Raw genomic sequence first — 24,516 nt, 5'->3', positions numbered from 1 at the left:
CCACTCCCACGGAGCTCAGGTTCTAGAGGCCGAAAGACAAGAGCCGAATGAACCGACATGATGCCAGGTGGTTATGAGCACCATTAGTGAAGAATAAAGCAGGAGGAAGAGCCACAATCTCTGTGGGAAGCACACTGAGGGCCTCTCTGGTAAAGGGGCGTCTGGACACCCCTGAAGGAAGAGATGGTAGCTGGGGGGTGCGGTGGGACTGTGCTTGGCATGTTCAAGGTCAGGAAGACCAGTGTGGTTGGAGCAAAATGAGCAGGCGAGAGAGAGCAGAAGACAAGCTCAGAGATGAAAGGGGTCTCCCAGGCCTGGGAGAGCTCTGGCTCCGGGAAGCCACCAAAGGGCTTTGAACAGAACATGATCTAACTTACATTTTTACATTTGTTTTGGCTGCGATGGGGAATAAACTGGGGGGAGCACGGGCGCAGGCAGAGATACTGGGGCGGCTACTCCGAAGTCTAGGAGAGGATGGGTGATGGCTTGGACTAGGGTGGGTAGCTGTGAAGATCGTGGTGCGTGGTCAATTTGGGATACATTCTGAAATTAGGGCAGTATTTTAATATCTTAAAATGTGTCCATGTATACACACCAATACAACAGAAGGTCTGGTGAAGAGAGACTAAATTTTCATGGAAACCAGCATTTAAGTTTCAGTACCTTAGAGGCAGTTAAATTTAGCTCATGCTTGACTTCAAAGTCAAATTCAACCTTTACTACCAACTACCAAGGTAGTTTCAAGATAAGTCGCTTAACCTCTGTGCTTCAGTTCCGCATCTGTCCCTGGAGATAAAAACAGTGCCTTCCTCCTAGAGCTGTGAGAAAACCACCACCCTCGCCTGTTCTCTACCTCACGGCTCCTGCCTTCGTGGCTCTACTACATCTGTGATGTTCTTTGCGTACAACTTACTCACCACCCCCCACAGTAAGTTTAAGACAAGGACTTTTCTCAGTTTTGTTCTGATGTCCCATCAGTGCCTAGAAGAGTGCAGTGCACATAGCAGGTGCTCTTTAAATATCTGCTGCGTGAATGAAAGAAGAAATGAAAACTTCTAGAAAATGCATTGCACATAAAGTTTACTGAATAACACTATCATCTTTTGGTAAAACATGAAGTCACTTTAACGCTGGGTGCCAAGTTCAGCCTGACATGTTAGCTTCAGATGTTCTCGGTGACATAAACGTAGAATAAATGTCCTGGCTCACTGCAATGTGGGCTTGAAGGAAGAAAAGGAAGTTTTCCAAGAAGAAAGATCTCCACGGTGCTGGTATTTCCCAACCCCTGCCCCCACCACTCTACAAGCACAGGTTTTAAAAAAGAATGAAGAATCAAACTGTGTGAAATACCCTGTAGACTGTTAAGGGAGATGGAGGAGTGCAGTCAGGGACAGAGGCAGGTCCATGCAAAACATGAACTGGTAGGACGGGTCCTGACTCCCCATCTTAAAGGCCTGCTGTTAAGAGAAGAACAGCCATGACTGGGCAGTGCTCGGGGCTGCCCACAGCAGCGATGCCCTTCAGTGGACTGACCACTTCCTACAATGGTGGTGACTTTGAACTGGTTCAGCAACCTGAGGACCCTGGGAACATCTGGACAGGAGCCTCCCAAGAGAATGGTTCTGAGCAACTGCAGGTATAAAGGCCTATCAAATCAATTGGACTATTAAGAGACTTTAATCGTCCAATTTTATCACGAACAGAACATATGGGACACAAACTAAGAATAGCCCCAACATACCAAAATATTATTAAACATTTTTCTCTGCGCTTACTCTACTTTTTTACACTAAGCGTAAGACTGATATAAAGTCTTTTAAGTTAAGCAAAAGTACTTTTTTAAAAAAAGTTTGTTTCCTCAGATGTCACAGAGAGAAAACACCAAAAGCGTAAAAAAAGGAACTTGTAATTCCTCAACTTAGGTCCTAAACCACAAGTCAACCCAAATATACTAATAATGAAATCTCATTCCTAAAGTTTTCTTGTCTTAACTATTTCCGTTCTTGCTTCGCAAATGACATTAAAACAGGGCTTTCCCCAGAACTGTTCTATCCTAATGTAGCATGTCCTACCCTCACGTTCCTGACGAACTAAAAATAGATTCAAGACAGAGCTACTGCTCAAAACAGCAAGGGACACTGAGGTGGTGCGAGGCAGAACCTAAGACAGGATGGGCCAAGCTGGTCCTCTTATTTTTAGCACTTGGTGGGGGAAATAAATCCAAAAAGCATGTTTTCAAGTTAGTGAACAGTCATTCTACCAAAGCATCTTACTTTTCTACTAAAAAATTAAATCCCCACATAAAGAAAAAAGCTTTCTAGAATGGTCTTCTTCTAGACCAGCGGTTCTCAATCTGTGGGTCACAACCCCTTTGGAAGTCGAACGACCCTTTCACAGGGGTCGCCTAAATACATCCTGCATATCAGATATTTACATGACGACTCATAACAGTAGCAAGATTACAGTTATGAAGTAGCAACGAAAATAATTTTATGGTTGGGGGGGCACCACAACATGAGGAACTGTATTAAAGGCGCGGCATTAGGAAGGTTGAGAACCACTGTTCTAGAGGGAGCTCCTGTTTTAATTATTATTGTGGTTTTATTTTTTTAATAACTGGCCATATATAAAACTTAGAAAATGCTATGACAATTTCACAATATGCCTGTATGTAAGCCTAAAATACATCCCAAAACGAACACATTCAAATCTGAACACCACAGCTCTGCGATCTAAAATCCACCCACAGTTACCTTTTAAAAATCTGTAATTTTAAATTAATTTTCATTTAAAAGCTCCAAAAGTCCTACTGCTTAAACTGCCTCCCATTTTGAAAATATGTGAACCTCAGTCTACCACTGCCATCCTAGATAAATGAGGCCCAAAATGTGGAAGAAGGCTTTTTCCTTCGATCCTAACATAGCAAGAATGACTTACATTCTCCTTCAAAGGTTTGGCCTGGACACAAGTAAATGTCTCCTTACTTCTCAGCACAATCCCATCACCAACTCGCCTGCAAAGAGGAAGCTAACTCAGCATTTTGATAATACAGCTGCCCTGGTTGGTCACTGACAACTACTTCGGCTGCTGGATAGCCTAAGACAGAAGAAGGTAATGAGTAGCATGACCTAGCCTTATCAGGTGCCAGCTGCTGTTCTAAGGGGTTCACATAGGTAAACGTAGCTAATAATCCAAAGAGATGTATACATTTATTTTCCCATTTTATACAGGAGAAAACTGAACTCAGCTAGAAAGTTACAGAATAGATGGGAATTTAGTCAGTCTCACTGGGGAGTGCACGATCTTAACCATACCCCAGTAATCTTACAGCAGAAAATCCCTCCTGAGGTGCAGTGACTTGCAAATAGAGGCAACCTTACTCCCCTGATGGCACAGCGCTTGTCCATTATTAGTTATGAATAAATGAATTTATGTATAGCATGTTAGTATTGCAGATATTATAGTCAGACTCTAACAACATTCAAACAGTGGTAAACTCCCTCTTTGATGAGTGTGTATATTAAAATAAAGAATGTTTCCATTTTCTGGTTCAAGATATATGTATAAAGTACCACTAAATAAAAGGGGGGGGGGGAGACACTTCATGAACATATTCTTGCCCCCCAAATGCAGTCCTTTCTTGGTTTATCAAGTGTCTACTTTGCACCAGGCACCATAGCAGGCACTAAAGATAAGACAACACGTTGAGTCATAATCCCCACCCTCAAGCAGTTCCAGATCCAATGGGAAAAGATATAGAAGAAAATCAACAATTAAAATACAGCATGATAAGGTCTGCACAAGATACAGTGGAACAGAAAAGTCACCAAGGAGGCACTCGGGGGCATCTGTTATTGCTTCATAGGGAGGTTACATTCCATCCATATCCATCCATCCCCCGATCCATATCCATCCATTCATTCACCCATCTATCCACCCATCCCCCCATCCATATCCATCCATTCATTCACCCATCTATCCATCCACCTCTCATTCCTTCCTTCTACCCACCCCACCCCATCAATCATTCATTCATCCATCCATCCACCTATATAGAGCTCAGTAATGTTGTATCTTTAAAAGAAAACAATCTATTTTCTATTCACTTCAATATCTCCTGCTCTTTAAAGGAGGTATATATTTATATTATATTATATATATTTTATCACAATTTTTAAAAACCAAATATAAAAAACAGTGTGAGCCCTAAACCAGTTTGGCTCAGTGGATAGAGCGTCAGCCTGCAGACTGAAGGGTCCCAGGTTCGATTCTGGTCAAGGGCATGTACCTTGGTTGCGGGCACATCCCCAGTGGGGGGTGTTCAGGAGGCAGCTGATCAATGTTTCTCTCTCATCGATGTTTCTAATTCTCTATCCCTCTCCCTTCCTCTCTGTAAAAAATAAAATATATTTTAAAAAATACAAAATAAAAAGCAGTGTGAAAAGGGGCACATGTAGTAATTCCCTTTGGGCATTTTAATTTACAAATTAAATCACAATGGATATTATTATTAGTGCAAATCATGCATAAATGAAAATGGAGATGATACTTAAGAAACTTCTATTTTCCCCCATCTTTCGTGTCCCTTCACATAATTTCTAATGCATATGAAACAATTACATAATTGCCATTCTAATCACAACATCTCAAGGCAAAAGACTACTTTATTCACAATTCCCTAGACCAGAAATCACCAAACTTTTTTTTTTCTTTCTTTCTTTTTCAAATATATTTTATTGATTTTTTACAGAAAGGAAGGGAGAGGGATAGAGTTAGAAACATCGATGAGAGAGAAGCATCGATCAGCTGCCTCCTGCACACCCCCTACTGGGGATGTGCCCGCAACCAAGGTACATGCCCTTGACCGGAATCGAACCTGGGACCCTTGAGTCCACAGGCCAAAGCTCTATCCACTGAGCCAAACGGGTTAGGGCCTCACCAAACTTTTTGAGTGTGAGGCCATCTGTACAAAGTAAAATGAACAAGCAAACAAAAGCCCTTACAGATGACCACCTGAGGGCCCCACGGCGTCCTTCAGGAGGGAAAAGTGGCACTTCTTTTGATGAAACTCCAGGGAAATGATGCCTGTTCTGTATCACAGGTAAAAGATTCATTATGTAAAAGGTTAATTAATCAATTAATGGTCACCAAGCACAAACCTAAAACAAAAAAGTCTTAAGTGACACTACTGCTCTGCTCTGCACAACTGACATTCAAAGTTCAAAGGGGCTATACATTGTTTTCCTGTGCAGCCTAAGTGTTAACATTTTTAAAAATTACTGCTGAAACCAAAATATCAATTCCTCTAATGGATCTGCATACAGTAAGAAAAGGGCTTTTTAAAAAAAACCAGTTTTTTAGCATTTTTAACTTTTTCCTTCATCTTGTCTTAAAAAATATTTACTGCCTGCTTTGTTCTGAATGTTCTTATCTCTCAATACCCTAAGCATGACAATTACCTATTTTTTAAAAGGCTAGGTGACCAACCGACCATCTGACCAACCTGCCGGTACATATGACGTGCACTGGCAATTTAAAAATAAACGTTGATTCGCACATGTGCGATACATATAAAGCTTTTTTAAAAAATATATTTTATAGATTTTTTTACAGAGAGGAAGGGAGAGAGATAGAGAGTTAGAAATATCGATGAGAGAGAAATATCGATCAGCTGCCTCCTGCACATCTCCTACTGGGGATGTGCCCGCAACCCAGGTACATGCCCTTGACCGGAATCGAACCTGGGACCTTTCAGTCCGCAGGCCGACGCTCTATCCACTGAGCCAAACCGGTTTTGGCTACATATAAAGCTCTTACTGGCGCCAATAGCACGCATGTGTTTCGATCTGCCATTGTGATCGTAAATTTGGTTGTTTTTGACATTCTGAAGCTGAAAGAAAGCGGAGTCATAGACAGAATATGTCTGAAGACGAACTATTGGCACAAAAGATTGCAACCTAACATAATCAAAGCTGAAGTATTAACAGGATCTGCGAAGGAGAGGTTGTTCTGATTCCAAGAATTGATTTGTCCCCGTCTGACACTGGCCTCCCATTTAAATAATTCGAAGACAGTTTCCCATGATGCCAGCATTTGCAATGACTATTAATAAATCACAAGGACAAACTCTAGACAGAGTAGGAATATTCCTACCTGAACCCTTTTTTGGACATGGTCAGTTATATGTTGCTTTCTCTCGAGTTCAAAGAGCGTGTGACGTTAAAGTTGTAAATACTTCATTGCAAGGGAAATTAGTCAAGCACTCTGAAAGTGGTTTTACTCTTAATGTGGTGTAAAGGGAGATATTAGAATAAGTTTAATCAATTGATCAGTTATTGTTTTTATCAATGTTGTTTTCATATCATGTCTTTGTTATTGTTGTTATATCATGTTATTGTTTATTAATCAATTTATATATTATTTTCATATACATTTTACTAATTTTCTTTCATCTCTGACACTTTTATTTTTTTTTATTTTTTTTTAAACATATTTTATTGATTTTTTTACAGAGAGGAAGGGAGAGAGATAGAGAGTTAGAAACATCGATGAGAGAGAAACATCGATCTGACACTTTTATTATAGAGAAATGGCAAACAGTGATATTAAAATATTTATTCCAATTAATTTCCTTTCAATGTGCACGAATCCATGCACCGGGCCACTAGTATGAGTATAATATAAATCAAATCACACCAAACTTTTTATGTTCTGCTAGATTAAAAAGGTTGCTAGATATTTTAAAATTTTGCATTACTTTTCATTTCCTTCTTAGAAATTTCCTCACTGGGACATCCATATATACAGAACATTTCCATCTCTAAGATTAAATGTACTTTATTGTTTTTTAAAATTAGTAATCAGCACAGGATTATTTTTGGTCAATCATAATTCCTGACTGGCCATCACAGATAAGTATTTACAAATAAATACTAATACTATAGAAAACTAGCCATTGGATAACATTTTTAAAATATGTATATTTTTATTGATTTCAGAGAGGAAGGAAAAGGGTGAGAGGAATAAAAACATCAATGATGAGAGAGAATCATTGATCAGCTGCCTTCTGCATGCCCCCTATTGGGGATCAAGCCCGCAATCTGGGCATGTGCCCTGACTGGGAATTAAACAGTGACTTCCTGGTTCATAGGTCAACGTTCAACCATTGAGCCACACTGGCAGGGCTGGATAACATTTTTAAATTCTAAAACCAACAAGAGCTATAGTTTTAAACACAATTTATACTTCATGAAAGCAAGTGTTTACACTGTAAGAATATTACCAAAATATATTATCCTTGATAAAACACAAAAGAAATTTTACTGAGGTTGGAGAAATAAGATGTACAAAATGAAAAAAGATAATATGGAAGTAAATGCCTATATGTCAAAACTCTTGATTTTAAGAAAAAAGAAAGGAAAAAAACCAAAAACTCCTGATTTTAAAAAAAGTGAATCAATTTGATAAAGTTAAATAAATTAACTGAAGATTCGATATCACATATGCAAAGAAACCTGTTAAAATTTTCAAGAAATTCTATTAATGACACGGCATTACAGTCAGACACACACTAATATTTTCTCCATAAAAACAGGAAGAATCTCTCTGGTGAGCTTCCGTGTGGTTTTCTATATTCTTGGGATCTAGTCGAACTCTACCCAGTCATAGCCACTTGCACAGAGAAAGTCAGTGGCAAGCAGGACCAGCTACAGCATTTCCGGGGCCTGGAGCCAAATGAAAATGCAGAGCCTCTTGCTCAAAATGTGTTCAGACTTGCAAGGCAGCAACAGCGGAGCATGACAGCAAGTGTGGGCACTTGTGAGTCCAGGCCACATGCCCGGAAGCTGGTCCCAATGACAAGTACAGATACAGGGTCTGACAAAGAGAAAGCCCCTGACCTGACGTGGTTCCAGGTGAGTGCCTGGCAGATGACAGGTGCTCAGTATGACTTGCTTGGAAATCCGAGGAATTCCGTTCCCAAAAAGGTCCATGAGCAAAGTGCTACCTCATCTCGTCAGAAAATTCAACCAATTAAATCACCAGGACACTATTACACATCTGGAATCTATACCAAACACTGACAGGAAGCAAGGAAACAATGTGCACTGAGTTATCTCATAATGTTTAATTAGGAAGCTCATTAAGGCAAGGCTGAGCACTTCTCAATACTAGGACCCCAAAGACCCCTGTTTCCCCTGCCTGACTACTGTCTTCAAAGAAATGGACAAGAAGCTAAAGCTATGGCAGCTGGGAAGCAATTAACACTTGGAGTGGGGGAAACGAGTTAAGTCGGCTCGCGTGAATTGCGCGTACTCCGCGGGAGCCGTCTTAACTCGGTTCATATAGATTTGCGGTGGAGTGCGGGAAACGTGTAAACTCGGGCCGATTGTAACTGCGTATTACCAAATATTTGTTTGTTTGCCGTTCACGAAGATACCTACCTGCGTATGCGAACTGTTTCATACCCATTGGGGTAATAGGTATCATAAAAATCCCTGATTTTGCGCGGGAAACCTAAATAATTGCCCGCGCCATCTTATATTTTGGCGGGAAATTCACCCCACACCGGAGTGTTAACACAAGACATCCAATTCGGAACGTCTCCACCCCCACCAGGCACCCTGTCCCAGCCCTGCAGGAGAAGAATCCCTTCAAAAGGCAAAATAAGTCATCGGATTTGAGTAGATGAGTCACCTCGAGTTTCGTTCAGATCCGCAGCTTGTTTTTCCTGGGGCTCCTCAGGTCCCGCCTGTCCAATTCCCTTCCCTTCAAACCCCCAGATTCTGGCCCCTGATCACTCCAGGTTTTAGAAAATGGGAGACATGACAAATGGTGACAGTGTGGCTTCAGCCGGAAGGTGGCCCCTGGGGGAGAAGAAACTCTAGGAAGTAAAGGGGAGAGAGAGGGGAATCCAACACCTTTCACACAAGCCAGGGCTTCTCTGAGGCCTTAACCAGGCGGACACAGCCTTGATGCTCTTGGCATGATGACATGCAAAGGGTTTCTTAAATGTTATATGGGCACCAACTGAAATTCTAATTATGAACAGCTCGCTCTTACTCCGGAAAGATAGCTGATCTGTCCCGGGAATCCACTCCGCCAGGCAGTGCTTCAGGCATCTTAGGGTTCACTGCCATTCGGTAATTAATCTGTAGATCAAAGCCCTAAGACAAGTATCCGAAACCCCATTTTACAAGTAAGGAAACCAAGGCTCAGGAAGGTTAAATATTTTGCCCAGGGTCATTCAACTGGTTGGTGGAAATAAAACCCAGCTATACCTGACTATGAATTACAACTCTGACTTAATGTTTCTTTCAAGTGCCTACTTGAAAAAGTGCCTTTCTTTAACTTAAATGTAGTGGTAACAACAACAACAAAAGAACTATTGCAGCCGAAACCGGTTTGGCTCAGTGGATAGAGCGTCGGCCTGCAGACTCAAGGGTCCCAGGTTCGATTCCGGTCAAGGGCATGTACCTGGGTTGCGGGCACATCCCCAGTAGGAGATGTGCAGGAGGCAGCTGATCGATGTTTCTCTCTCATCGATGTTTCTGACTCTCTATCTCTCTCCCTTCCTCTCTGTGAAAAATCAATAAAATATATTTAAAAAAAAAAAAAAGAACTATTGCAACATAAAAATTAAGAGTCACATGAATACACACTGTATTCAACTCAGGCCATTTAACAAATATCTTTTGTGGGTCATTCTGTGCCAAACCCTGTGCTAAGAGATGGATAAAAAGAAACAGTGAAGCCCTAACCGGTTTGGCTCAGTGGATAGAGCGTCCGCCTGCGGACTGAAGGGTCCCAGGTTCGATTCTGGTCAAGGGCATGTACCTTAGTTGAGGGCACATTCCCAATAGGAGGTGTGCAGGAGGCAGCTGATCGATGTTTCTCTCTCATTGATGTTTCTAACTATCCTCTCCCTTCCTCTCTGTAAAAAAGTCAATAAAAAATATTTTTTAAAAAAGAAACAGTGAAAACTAGTCAGGAACATATACTGCAAGAGGAAATATGCGAGCAAATAGACAATCCCAGTGCAGTGTGATTAGTACCAGGAGAAGTTATTTTAATCAGACACCTTTTCTGCTCTTCCTACTCCTCCCACCTTCTCCTCCTTCAGCTTCTGCTGACTCTTAAAATGTTTAGGAGAGTCTGGGGTCACACAATTGGCTGACCCTGATAATTGCAAAACCTTTCAGGCCAGCAAGTACACACCAGAATCAGAGGTTTTTCACCATCTTCCATTTTCTCTCAAAGGTTCTAATACTTTTACAATCAATTTCAAAAGAATACCTGTGCCCTGGCTGGGTGGCCCAGTTGGCTGGAGTGTCCTCCTGTAAACCAAAAGACTGCAGATCCAACCCCTGTCAGGGCACATTCGGGAGGCAACTGATTGATGTTTCTCTCCCACATCAATGTTTCTCTCTCTCTCTCCCTCCCTTTCTCTAAACATATTCTTGGGCAAGGATTTTTTTAAAAATAATTCTTTATTGTTAAAATTATTTTGTATGTCTCCCCCTTTTCCCCATTGACCCCCTCCAGCCCACCCCCGCCCGAGGATTTTTTTAAAAAGTACAAATTGGTTGTTACAGAACAGTCACGGGGATATAAAGTACAGTATAAGGAATATAGTCAATAATCTATAATTATAAAAGGTTAATATGCTAATTAGACCAGACATCCTTCTGGACGTCATTCTGGATGTCCTTCCGGATGAAGGTGGGGCCGGAGGGAAGCCAGCCCGGGTCCCGGTGCCTGTGAGCGACAAGAGGGAAGCCAGCCCCAGTCCCGGGTGCCAGAGGGAAGCCGGTGCCGGCAGCCGGGGGAAGGAAGGCCTACTTATGCATGATTTTCGTGCATTGGGCCTCTAGTATTCTAATAACTATGTATGGTGTCAGTGGATGCAAGATTTATCGGGATGATCACTTAGTAAATTATATAATGTCTCATCACTGAAACGAATATTGGATGTCAACTGTCATTGAAAATTTTTTAAAAAATGATTTCAATAAAGAATTAAAAAGTAAGCCTCTAGCCCTAACTGGTTTGGCTCAGTGGACAGAGCGTCAGCCTGCGGACTTAAGGGTCCCAGGTTCGATTCTGGTCAAGGGCATATACCTTGATTGCGGGCACATCCCCAGTAGGAAGTGTGCAGGAGGCAGCTGAATTGATGTTTCTCTCTCATCAATGTTTATAACTCTCCATCCCTCTCCCTTCCTCTCTGTAAAAAATCAATAAAATATGTTGTTTTTTTTTTTAAAAAAAGCAAGCCTCTATCTTGTTTAAGCCATTATTATGCTGAGGCTCCCAATCTTAACAGAATTTATGTGGCAATGGCTTAGGGATCAGCACAGGGAAAGATGTTGCAGGAGGAAGGCTGGTGAGCCTTGTTAGGCCACAATAAAACATTTGGTAAAACCTGTGACACCTTGGAAAACAGCCTGCATGCCAACATGCCTGTAATTCTAGGGAAACTGGTTGAACAGTTTAGAATTTGGGTGCTTACTGGCTTCTTGCCACCTTGAGCAAGAAGTCCCACAAGAATGAAACAGACTCAAGCTACAGCTCGCTGATTTGCATGCAGGGATAAGAGGAAACAGATGTGCCTGAGGCATGTCCATGGTCTCGTCTAAGTTTACTCAGAGCCTAGTAATTCGGGGCTGAGTAGGGGTGAAAGGCCGACTCCTTCAGTGTCCAGCAGGAAACAAGCTGCAGAACCCGCAGGGGGTAGTCTCCAATGACCTGACTCCCGAGGAGAGCAGACCCTGAAGACCTTCCAGAGCGCCAGGGGCAAGGGGATTCCTGGGAGAGAGCGGGCAGGGTGCTGACCAGGCTGTCAGGCACTCCCACACCGCCAGGCGGGGAGCCCATACGCACCTGGCAGGAGCTGACAACGCTATGGACAGTTAGGGGTCTGCATACCCACTCTTTCCTTTTCCAACTGCGAGTTTTTATTTCCAGCCTCCTAGCCTACTCCACTACACTACACGCGGGGGAGGGGGACAGCAGATAACGTATATTTTATTTTTTAATGTATTTTTATTGATTTCAGAGAGGAAGGGAGAGGGGGGAAGAGAGAGAGAAACATCAATGATGAGAGAGAATCATTGATCTGCTGCCTCCTGCACGCCCCACACTGGGGATGGAGCCCGCAACCCGGGCATGTGCCCCAACCAGGAATTGAACTGTGACCTCCTGGTTCATAGGTGGATGCTCAACCACTGAGCCACACCAGCCAGGCAGATAATTTGTATTTTAATCTAAAGGTTCCTGGGCTGTAAGGAGTGGGAAAAAAGTAGGTTTACAGTTGCAAGTACACAAAACACAGAGTTTATTCCTGTATTATTTATTAATTATTGTATTATTTTCTTGTATTACAACTGTAAACCTACTTTTGCCCACCTTGTGTACCTCCCAGAGATTCTGGGCTCTGAAGGTGACTGAGGGCTGTCTCCTTTGGGAAGGTGCAGAGTGTGGTCAACATTTGGGAAGAAGGGTTTAGAAAGAAAGGGCTAGACTGTTGTCCCCTTCTAGCATAAGGGAACTTTTAGCTGAACGCTGAACATATGGTTACCCAGTAAAAGTGTATTTCTCTGCTTCCTGGCAGTATCCATGGCCATGTGACTCAGGTTCTGGCCGGTGGGAGGGGAGCAGAGGTGATCGGAGCCACTTGCAAGCTGTGCCACTAAAGAGAAGGAGCACGACTTCTCCTTCCCCTCCCCGCCGGGCAGAACTCAGACAGACATGGCCCAAGAGATGGAAGCCATATGTTAGGAGAGTTGGTACAAGACCGAAGGCGCCTGGGCCCCTGCTGAGCACGGAGCTGCCACAGCAGCCCCCTGCCTCCTGCCCAGACTTCTACTTAGAGAGAAATCAATGTCTATTTCCTTTAGGCAGCTGCCACTTCATGGCTCTCTGCTACAATGGCCCATCAATGATATCTCAACTCACGTGGCCAGTCAGGACTCCTCCACAGCCCATACCCACCCCGTCACCCAATCCTATTGGCTCTACCCACAAAATACCTGGCCATCGCTATCTGACCCTTCCTCGCCCCCCTTCACCACTGATCCTGGTCCTGATAATGGCTCCTAAGCTTTCTCTCTGTTTTCACTCTTTCCCCTTTATCTATTCTCTTCACAGCCGCCAGAGGGATTCTTTTAAAACATAAATCAGAATGTAAGCCCCATGAAAGCAGGGACTTCTGCCTGTATTGTTCACAGACAGGCAGAAACCCACAAGTCTGTGAAGCTGTGTCCCATTTTGCAACTGAACATACAAGTAGAAGGACTGCCTGTGTCACGACTGCCACCTGGCCAACGGGGATTACACCATCGTAAGAAGCATCCCCATTTCAAAGGTGCTGGAATGTGGAAGTGTGGTCCTGAACAACGCTGTGCGTATGTTGTGTTTCATCAAATATAAGATGCCACTGATTTTGAGCTGCCCCATTAGTTTTGCACCAAGAAAAAAAAATACTGCCCATTAAACCACACAAAATGCCTAACGACAGACCCACACAGAGCAGTAATCATTTCACCAGCCTCTCACTGCTCTGAAATTCCTTTCTTTTTTTGTTTTGTTTTTTTGTTGCTGTTAATCCTCACCAGAGAATATTTTTTCCATTGATTTTTACAGAGAGTGGAAGGGAGGGGAGAGACAGAAAGAGAGAAACATCAATGTGAAGAGACATTGATGGGTTGCCTCCAGCACTCACTTGCCCTGACTGGGGATCGAGCCTGCAACCAAGGTACATGCCCTTGATTGGAATCGAACCCGAGACCTTTTCAGTCCACAGGCCGATGCTCGATCCACTGAGCAAACCGGCCAGGGCTGAAATTTCTTTCTGAGGAATATGGAGTGTCTCTGACCTTCAGCTGATTGTCTGGATGTGAAAGGCAATCCTTCTAACTGTATGTTCAGTTGCAAAATGGGACACAGCTTCACAGACTTGTGGGTTTCTGCCTGTCTAAAGCTCCCTAATGCACTTGGTTGTTGCTTTGCAATAAAATATAAAATTGCAGTCATTCCTCCAATAACAAACAGTAGTAGTTCTTTATTAACATCAGACTGACTCCCTATTAGTTTCCATTCCTTTCCTCATACAAAGAACATTTCCTTTCATTGCTGATCAAAGTGTAATTTGTTTGAATGCATTTAAAGTGGCAACCAAATGCAACACAGGTAGCACTCAGCTGAAGGGGCAATAACATGAACAGGTATAACCAGGTTGGCACATAAACAGGAAATGACACTGTGTCACAACTGCCACCTGGCCAATGGTGAGCACACCATTCCTAGAAGCATCCCCATTTCAGAGATGCTGGAATGTGAAAAAAGGGAGGGAGGGCTTCAGAAAGGACTGAAGCCCAGTTACAAGAGCTCAGTAAATTTCTGCTACAAAATAATGAATAACTTCCTCCCCTGCCCTGTGCCCTTGCTAAGTAGGCTCCAACCACACTTGCTGTTCTTGGAGCAGATCCAGGATGCACCCCTGTGGCTGCTGTTCCCGGCACCTGGGAACACTCTTCCCCCCGGATGGCTCTCTGTCGTCTTTAAGTTTCTACTCAAAAGCCACCTCACAAAACTGCATACACTCCCCACACCCACTGCTCTCCACCTCTTTAGCCCACTTTATCCTTCTTCATAGTACTTATCGCCAATGACAGCGCCGGTGTACAGTGTTTTCCATGGCTCCTCTGCCTGGAATGAAGCTCCAGGCAAGCAGGGCTCGGGTGGTGTCTGACACGCAGCAAGTAAGCAGTCAATGCCCCGGAATGAGCAGGAAGACGTCTCCACCTAGACTCACTGTAAGAACTTGAGAGAAAACACACTGTACAGAGCAAAGACCTGAAGGCCACAGGCCCCGGTCAGTCTTTCTCTCTTCTTCCCCCAAAAGAGTAGAGGATATTTGATGAGCTCCACCCTTAGCAATAACCAGGGCTTCCGCTGCCCATCTCAAAAGGAACAATAAGCCCTGACTGGTTTGGCTCAGTGGGTAGAGAGTCGGCCTGCAGATTGAAGGACCCCAGGTTGGATTCCGGTCAAGGGCATGTACCTCGGTTGTGCCCCAGTAGGGGGTGTGCAGGAAGCAGCTGATCGATGGTTCTCTCTCATCAATGTTTCTAGCTCTCTATCCCTCTCCCTTCCTCTCTATAAGAAATCAATTATATATATATATATATATATATATATATAATTTTTTTTTTTTTTAAAGGAACAATAAAAATGCTTCCCTAGCCAGTTTGGCTCAGTGGATACAGCATCAGCCCTCAGACTGAGGGGTCCTGGGTTTGATTCCAGTCAACTTAGGCACATACCTAAGTTGCAGCTCAATCCCTGGCCCTGGTTGGGGTGTATGCGGGAGGCAACCAATCGATGTGTCTTTCTCACATCAATGTTTCTCTCTCTCTCTGTCTCTCCCCCTCCCTTCCACTCTCTCTAAAAATCAATGGAAAAATATCCTTGTGTGAGGATTAACAACAACAAAAATTGCTATAAACAGTAAAACTTGCTCAGGTTATTTCTGTTTTGCAGGTAGTTTAGTAAAGGGATTAAGAACTCTTGGATTAGCATCCAGGTTCTACTGCATATTAGTTGTGTGCCTTTCAATGAATTATTAATTTTATTAGCCTCAGTTTTCTTATCTTTAAAATGGGGATAATAACACCAGTCTTGCTGAGCAAGTTAAGTGCTTAGCACATATTAAGAGCTCAATAAATGTCGGCTGATATCATTATCATTCTCCGTCTCTTGGTTAAAATGAACAAAAGGAGTGGAGAAAGGGCCTGGGAAGCTGCATCCCACACTCCTACCAGGACTGAAGAGGAATCCTGGGTATAGTGGTGGCAGCAACCATCTACCTGGGAAAAGTGAGCTTAAGTTCTGAGGTCTGTCACAAAGGTCTTAAAGATGGAGATGTCTGCTCTGGCCAGGTGGCTCAGTTAGTTGGAGTGTCGTCCCACACACCAAAAGGTTGCTGGTTCAATTTCCAATCAGGGCACATACCTAGGTTTCGGGTTCGATCCCCAGTTGGGTTGCGTACTGGAAGCAACCAATTGATGTTTCTCTCTCACATTGATCTCTCTTTCTCTCTCTTTCTCTCTCTCTCTCTCTCTCTCTCTCAACATATCCTCAGGTGAGATTTAAAAAAAAAAGATGGAGATATTTGCCAGGCCAGTGTAGCTCAGTGGTTGAGTGTTGACCCATGAACCAAGAGGTCACCAGGTTTGATTACCAGTCAAGGCACATGCCCCAGGTGCGGGCTCGATCCCCAGTAGGAGGCGTGCAGGAGGCGGCTGATAGATGTTTCTATCTCTCTATCCCTCTCCCTTCCTCTCTCTAAAATCGGTAAAAACATATTAAATAATAATAATAATAAAAAAGATGGAGATGTTAGCGAAGAAAGGCCAGGGGAGGGGATCTCCATGTTGGCTCATCTTTGAAAGGTTTAAGCGAAACCATCTGCATCTCCAAAATCTGTTCCTTGTCTGGATTTCCTGGTTCCTCCCACCCACCATCCTTCTCCAAGCTAGAAACCAAGGACTCGATTCTTCTTTATTCCTTCTCCACCCCCACCCCCTTCATAACAAACTCATCATTCGAGGTGGGTTAACTTAGATCCTGGATATTTCTGATGTCTGCCCTCCTCCATACCCACTGCCAGCGCCTTACTTTGGACCCCAGCGCCTCACTCCTCGAGAGCAACAGAGCCTCCCGCCCTGCAGCCACCTTCCACCAATCCACCTTCGACACCTTTGCCAAGTCTAAGATCCCTCAAAGGCTTCCTACAGCCCTACTGACAAAGTTGAAACTCCTGGGCATGTCTGCAAACCCTCCAACATCTGGCTCCCCCGGCAAAATCCCGTCTCCAGTCCCACTACTGCTCGCTTTTTCCTGATCCTGTGTCACAGCCAGTTCCAAGGGCCCTTCCCCGGCAACTACTGCTCAGCATAAACATCATTTTTTTCTTGTAAGTCTCCACCAACACACTGCCCCACCAGGGTCCCTTAATGTCTTGTCCCTACCACCACCACAATAGTAAGCACCTGGTACTGCTATTGTGGGATTCCTATCTACCTATCTATCTATCTATCTATCTATCTCCATCTCTTCCCCCTCCACTTGTTAAACTATAATTTAAGAAAAAGGACTGTCTTTCTCCTTACCTATGTAACACATTGCTGGGAATACACAGCGTCTTTTTTTTTAATGTATTTTTATTGATTTCAGAGAGGAAGGGAGAGAGCTAGAAACATCCTACCTAATAATAGACAAACATGGTAATTGACCATACCTTCGCTACGCCTCCCATCGGCTAACCAGCGAGATATGCAAATTAACCACCAACAAAGATGGCGGTTAATTTGCATACAGAGGCGCAAAGCGGCAGAGCGAAGATTGAAGGCGGCTCCAGCTGGGGCAGCGAAGGCTTGAAGGCGGCTCCAGCTGGGACAGCGAAGACTGAAGGCGGCTCTGGCCGGAGCGAAGGCCTAGGTATCTGGTGCCCGAGGAAAACTGGTGCCGGAAGCCAGGGGAAGGGAAGGCCTATTGCACGAATCTTTTCGTGCAACAGGCCTCTAGTCAATGATAAAAGAGAATCTCTGATCGGCTACCTCCTGCATGCCTACACTGGGGATCAAGCCCACAACCTGGGCAAGTGCCCTGACCGGGAATCAAACCATGACCTCCTAGCTCATAGGGTGACGTTCAACCACTGAACTATGCTGGCCAAGGCACAAGCATCTTTTTAAAAAAATGTTTGTTGAATGAACATTCTGGAGGAGCGTGATGTAAGTCAGTAAGAAAGACTATACATTGGGTTGTATCATGCATTCTATAGAAAAACTATGCAGACCATGCATGTTAGGATAACCTATATAATAAAAGCCTAATATGCAAATCGACCAAACGGCAGAATGACCAGTCGCTATGACATACACTGACCACCAGGGGGCAAATGCTCAATGCAGGAGCTGCCCCCAGAGAGAGGCAACCATCGCCCTGCAGAGGGAGGCAACCAGCGAGCAGGTGGCACCAGGCCGGCCAAGGCGGGTGCCAGCGGGGGATCCACCAGGTGCCCCACAGATAGGCCCTGATTGCTGGCCAGGCCTAGGGACCATTCCCGTGCACTAATTTCGTGCACCGGGCCTCTAGTTTATATAGAAGTTGTGATGTTTTTATTGCCAGTTGTTAAGCAGTAAAGTGTAATTTAAAAAAAAAGCTTTTAGATTAGGAAAGCTGAGTTTGAACTCCAACTCCATCACTTCTAAGCCAGGTCACTATGGACAAATTACTTAATCTAAACCTCCGTTGCTGCACCTATAAAATAAGGGAAAGTGAAGGACCTCCTTGATTGTAGTCTTTATCAAATGAGACAATGGTGGCAAAGAGCCTGGCACAGACCAGGCTTCTAAGCTGTTAATAAATGTTGGTTCCTGACTGTCAAATCTCAGTGGAGGGCATGGGAAGAGATCAACCAAATAACTTGTATGTGTATATGCATAACCCATGGACACAAACAATGGGGTGGTGAAGGCCTAGGGCAGGCTAGAAGGGGGTCAATGTAATACTTTCAACAATAGAGATTTTATTTTTTAAATATCAGTCCCTTACCCTAGCTGTTTGGCTCAGTGGATAGGGCGTCGACCTGCGGACTGAAGGGTCCCGGGTTTGATTTCAGTCATGGGCACATGCCTGGGTTGTGGACTCCACCCTTAGCAGGAGGAGTGCAAGAGGCAGCTGATCAATGATTCTCTCACATTAGTTTCTCTCTCTGTCTCTCTCTCTCTCTCTCCCCCCTCTCCCTTCCTCTCTGAAATCAACAAAAACATATTTTTTTAAATGTCAGTCCCTTTCCACTAAGAGAGTGCAACTAAAAGTTCAAGGTCCTGTGGACAAAAGCGGCCACATGCTACCCTGACCAGCTCAGGGAAGGCCTGCATGGCAGTCTTGCAAACTCAAGGACCTAGGGCAGGGGTGGGCAACCCCTGGCACAGGTGCCAAACATGGCACACCAGTAACTTTTGCTGGCACGCGAAACCCTCTTATAATCTTCCATTTACAATTTTTTTCTTAATATCGACTTTTGTATTTTTCAGATAAATTCAGTGTAGGTGCATCTTAGATAAATAATTTTACATAACAAGTTATCTTAAAGACCATAGACATGGATTGACAAGAGAGGGGAAGAGCAATTTCTATGCCTCTGCCTTAACTCTCCCTGCCTCCCTAGATCCGACCAGTATTTTGGTTTCATCCACATACACTTGTGAATCTTTGTTCTCAGTGATGAATTTTGTTAAGTCTCGTAATAGGAGTAGCCTGACGGATGAAAGTAGTAGCTCGTGCATATCTCTGAAGGTCATGAAATATAAACCTGATGTGAAATCTCTGTCATCAGTGATGCAACAGCAAAAGTCCCACTGATAATATCAAACGGAGTCATAAAGTTTTCTGTCAGACTATCAGTGTACATGTATACATTAAAAAATAAATGTATTTTTCATCATCATATACTGTGTTTTTGTCGCTCGAATGAATATAGTTCTTCACATACGTACACCTTAAGAGATATCAAGTAGGCATAACATGTTCTCAAAAAATTAGGGTTGGCACGCAGAAGAATTTTGAGTCAGAGATTTTGCTGGTTTTGGCACGCACTCACAAAAAGGTTGCCCACCCCTGACCTAGGGTGACCACAAAGGATGGTCTGAAATTAAACTTTAACTAAGGGCAGTTATGATGGGTAGTCAACTCCTAGGCCGGTATGGTCCCTGACAAGGTCAAGTTTTACCTTAACTGAGCTTATTGTCTTTTTGCATCTACAATAACATATCATTGAAATGTCAAGGTAACTTGTAATTTTCCTTTTTTCTGGACCCCTCAGGGTACAACCAAATGATCTTGGTGCCAGGACAGAAACCATAAATTTCTTCCTTGTTATTGTTATCATGTTAATTGTTGACTGTTAACTGTCCTGTACCCACCTAAGTAATGTGTCTATCATTTTACTTTTTATCCATCCCAGAGGTTTACACACTTTGCTTTCTTCCACCTCCCTAATCTACCAGCAATAGATTTCCTATAACCCACCTATGTCTCCTTCTTTGATTGAAAAGTATAAAATTAGGTAAAAAATAAAAAATTTTTAAAAAGTCATTCTCCGGAGCTTTATCCCAATCTGTTGAGATTCTGCTTCCCAGCAATTTTCGACAGTTTGGCTCAAATAAACTCACAAAAATTCTTTACAGGTTTGAATGTTTTTACATTAACAGTCCCATCTTCTACATTTGAGAGGGAAGACTAACCACTCTTCTAAAACCTTGACCACACCCTAAACCCTAGCCAGCCATCTTGAAGATGAACCAGGTCATAAAGATTTAACAAAAGAAAAAAAAAAAAAAGCGAGTCATTTCAATGCAATTTCATCACCACAGTTGAAAACAGTTTAAAATACCTGCCCTACTCACAGCACCAGTTTGGTATATGAAAAACACCACCTGAGCAGGGCGCAGAATGAATATAATGTAAATAATGACCCTTTGGAATGTGGGCTTATGACAAGGTTGAACTGAGTCATGGATCTGCTCCGCAGAGCAATGAATTGCCTGCCATGCGCTATACATAGAAAGAGCAGCAATGAAGTTAACCAACTACTCTACTTTGAAAGCACAAGAGAAGAAATGTACAAGAACTCAAGGTGATCTATGAGAGACCCCAAAGTGCCAGACTGTAAAATCTTCTAGAGCTACCAGTCTGGTTACAGCAGCCTCTATTTATCATGGACGATATCCTCATACATTTTCATTTTGTTAAAAAAGATGAAACTCTGCCTGGCCTAACTCCCTATTTTAGATGGAAAGATCACCTACTGTCTTGCCTGATTTCACCCTGAGATGTATGTTTGAATTTTTAGTAACATAAGTGTATTATTTTCTAACTAAATGAATGTCACCTACCCTGTCGGCGACAGAAGTTCCCACCAATAGAGTAACAATGCAAAGACAAAACCTTTGGAAATATCTCTGTTGACAACCGCTCACCTAATCGCAGAATTAAAGGAAATGGATTTAAGGAGGTGGAAAAAAACACACCTTAAGAACATTTTTAAAAACAAACAAACCAAAAACTGTTCTAGGTTCTGCTGAGAGTAAAATTACCAGGTATTTAACTACCCCTTTGTGTTCAGGCCAACTAATTTGTTGAACATAATTTTAGACTGATCTTATATTCGTGAATTATGATGCTCGCATGATTTTAATATTCTGTTGATCTTGATAGATGGTTTTCTATCTCCTCCACTACCATTACATTTGTCCTTATATGGTCACAAAAAAGTTAGACCTTCCTCAAGGACTGGATAGAGTGAAGAGCCACAGTTCAAATATACAGAATCTTTAACTGGTCTGTATGCTTTATTGGTTTGATAACAATTGCTTGGTGAAAAGTCAAGTATGTAAAAACTTCTAAACCAGGGACAATTTAGAGAATGTCAAGGGAAAAAAAAAAGTAAAAAATTATTAAAAAACACAGATTCTCTGTCTTAAGAGAAACTACTATTGGAATTAATAGTAAAGAAAAAAGGGAGGAGGACACTTAAAAACTACATAAAACAAAGTGCCCCTAAGGGTAACGCATAGTTCCTTCCTGAATAAAAGAAACTGCTCAATAGTCTCCTAATTTAAGATTACGCTCCTGATGTAGTTAAGACAACAGAGACAGTAACACAGAATGGGCAATCCTGACTTTGCAAACAGCCAAATAGCACAATCAACAAAATTATTTGCTTCCTTTCCTACCTGACCCTTAACCCACCACTTGCATGCCCCATCCCTAGAGAACTTTTGTTACAAAGTAAATACAGGGTGGAGCAAAAAGGTTTACAGTTTGGGGTACAGAAAACCCAGTTTATTTCTGTATTGTTCTTTATTAAATATTGTCTTACTTTCCATATGAGCAACTGTAAGCCTACTCTTGCTCCACACCCTGCACGTTGAAACTCTGTAGCTAAAACTGAAGCATAGAAGTTTTATAGTACAACCAACGTGATGGATGGCTGCTTTCACGACACTCTAGGGAAGTTCTGTATGAACCAGCGGAAGAAATGAGGTAGAGATTGAAGAGAGGGAGGCCAGCAGGGGTCCTGGGAGGGGTCCCATTTGTGAAAAGGGAGAAGTCAGTAGAATCACATGAAAATTCCTTGTACCCTAACTGCCGCTGTTTTTATGACAATCGTGTTAAATAACCTCAGATTATTTAAAGTTTAAAGCATCAAGAGAGGAATCTGTAAGACTCCCTTCAGAATCGTAACAGGGGCAGTTTTACAAAGCCATTTGCTTCCAGTTGCTTGTCGTTCCCTGTCTGCTACAGCAAAACCAAGTTTGAAAGGGACAAAAACCAGAAAAAGGGCTGAATTAAAGAGAAGTGGGCCAGGAGTCATAAGTGGCCTGTTAAATCACTAGAATTTAACTGGAATTCACTAATAAGCTATGGAGAATATACATGGGTGTGTGTGGTTTTTTTTAATATCAAATAATCTGTCTGCAGGCCGCCCCCAAACACAAACGTGTGCTTAATCAACTTACACAATGAAGTAGCCATACACACTGGGGTTTTCAAATACTTCCCTTAAAAATGCATACACACATTCCGACTTCACCCCAAAATTAATTCTCTAAATCTCTGCAGCAGCCAGGCGCGAGCGCACGCGCGGGCGCGCACACATTGAACTTGCTGTGAATCTAGCCCTTGTTGCTTCAATACCCCGAAGAAAAGAATAAACGCCGCGATAGGCTCTTCCCTTCAGGCCCGAAGAGAAGATTCGAAAAGAAGCAAATGGAGTCCAGGACGAAGGCAGAAGGCGAGGGGTACGGGAGAGTACAACCGGGGACCCTCTCAGGGGGGACTCGCCTCCTCCTTGGAAAATGTCATCTCCGTCCCCTCGCCTCTGGCCCAAGATCACCCCTTTCCAAAGCGCCAAAGAGTTGCCAACTCCTCTCCCCAGGTGTCCCCCAACCTCCTCACCTCATCAGCGCTCAGCTCCTCCATCGCTTTCCTCTTAATGGTGAAAGGCGTTAGGGAGCGATCCTTCTGTGCTTTGAGACCAGGGCGCGAGGCGGGTGGAAGGTGTCGGTCGGGCTGCCGGGTCCCCCGAATGGGGGAGGCTTCAGAATTGCATAGTCAGAGGTGAACAAATAAGAACACACGAGGCACTGGACCGCCTGGGCGCCGGTCACCCCGATCGCCCCGGAGCCTCCTCCAGCGGCTGGAACCCCGCGCAGCCTGCTCGGGCCGCCACTGCTGCGGCCACAGGGTTACCCGGAGGCGCCACGGACTACCCGCTGCCGCCCGGGTGGTCCCGGCCGGGGAGCTCGGTCTCCAGCTCGCCGCGTGCCCCGAGCCCGGCGTGTCTTCGTGGCGGTGGCGGCGTGGCCGCGGGGCCTCCTCCGGATCCTGCTGCCCTTCCCCCCCTTGATCCTCGGTGGAAAACTGGGCGACTGCAGAGTGGACACCCCGAGGGTGGGCGACCCCAGAGCCGCCCCGGCGGAGCCAGCGGTGACGGGGAAGCCCCTCCCCGCCCCGAGCAGGCCGGCCACGCCCCGCCTCCACGCCGGGGCCGGGCCGGGGGAGGAGGCCGGGACGCGCGATGCTCCGGCTGAAAGAGGAAATCCCCCTACCCCTCCACCCCTGCTCTTACCCCCTCGCCCCACCAAGTATTATTCATCAAAACAACAGGGCGGCCATCTTTGAGAGGGATCACGTGACCCCGCTGGGGAGGCGGGGCTTCTGGCCCCACGACGAGGCAGCCAATGAGGCGCGGGCGTCGCGCCGCCGATTTCCTCTCGCCGGCGCCTGCTCCCGCCCCGCACACCCCTCCCCCGCAGGACCGCGGGCGGGGGCGGGGCGGGGGCGGGGGGCGGGCTGCCGCGGGGGGGCGGGGCGCGGGGCGGCGCGGTGCCATGGCGACGCGCGGGGGTGACGGCGCGGCGCGCTGGGTGCAGGTAAGCTCCCGCGAGGGCCGCGCGGGCGGGTGGGGGCGGAGGCCACGAGGCGGGGCGTCCCCACCGACGCGGGGAAGATGGGCCCGAAGGGGACTCCCGCCCGCGGCCCGGCCTCCCAGCGCCTCCGTTGTTCCCCGGCGCCTGCCTTTCGGCGGCTCGCAGATGCCTCGGGTCCCCACGGTGCCTCCGAAAAGAAGGTAAAGGAAACGGCAGCAGCTCCCTTTGTGGGGCGAGCGCTCTCTACCGCACGGACTGCGCTCGATCAAAAACGCCTTTCTGTCCTTCCAGGTCTGCAAGGGAAGCCCATTTGGAGGGGGACTGGGACACGAAAACTTCCGTTTGTGTTACCGTAGAGAGAGGTTCTGGTTTGGGTTCTTGCAAAGTGTGTTCCAAAGTGACGGTAGTATAAATGCGTGATGCAAGCGGAATAGGGAAACGAAGTTAAAGAGCCGTCTGCAGCCACCTAGTAAATCCTGTCTTCCCTAAATCAAGGGCACTGCGCTTCTCCCCAAAC

At 44.7% G+C, this 24,516-nt stretch overlaps 1 protein-coding gene across 2 annotated transcripts in view; it reads right to left on the bottom strand.

Moving 5' to 3' along the window:
• Window positions 1-23,640, bottom strand: part of UBE4B (ubiquitination factor E4B) — a 91,539-nt gene extending 67,899 nt beyond the window's left edge. The window contains exon 1 of one of the 2 annotated variants that reach the window (XM_070404049.1): window positions 23,026-23,640. In XM_070404049.1, coding sequence (XP_070260150.1) covers window positions 23,026-23,049 — 24 coding nt within the window. In that variant the 5' untranslated portion in view covers window positions 23,050-23,640. The remainder of the gene's footprint in view (window positions 1-23,025) is intronic. The other variant, XM_070404051.1, reaches the window with a different exon arrangement.
• Window positions 23,641-24,516: the final 876 nt, after the last annotated feature.

The sequence above is a fragment of the Myotis yumanensis genome, unplaced genomic scaffold (assembly GCF_028538775.1).
Source record: "Myotis yumanensis isolate MYYU_CA2020_CCGP unplaced genomic scaffold, mMyoYum1.0.hap1 SCAF_2, whole genome shotgun sequence".
NCBI lineage: Eukaryota > Metazoa > Chordata > Mammalia > Chiroptera > Vespertilionidae > Myotis > Myotis yumanensis.
This window is presented reverse-complemented; position numbering and strand designations above follow the sequence as displayed.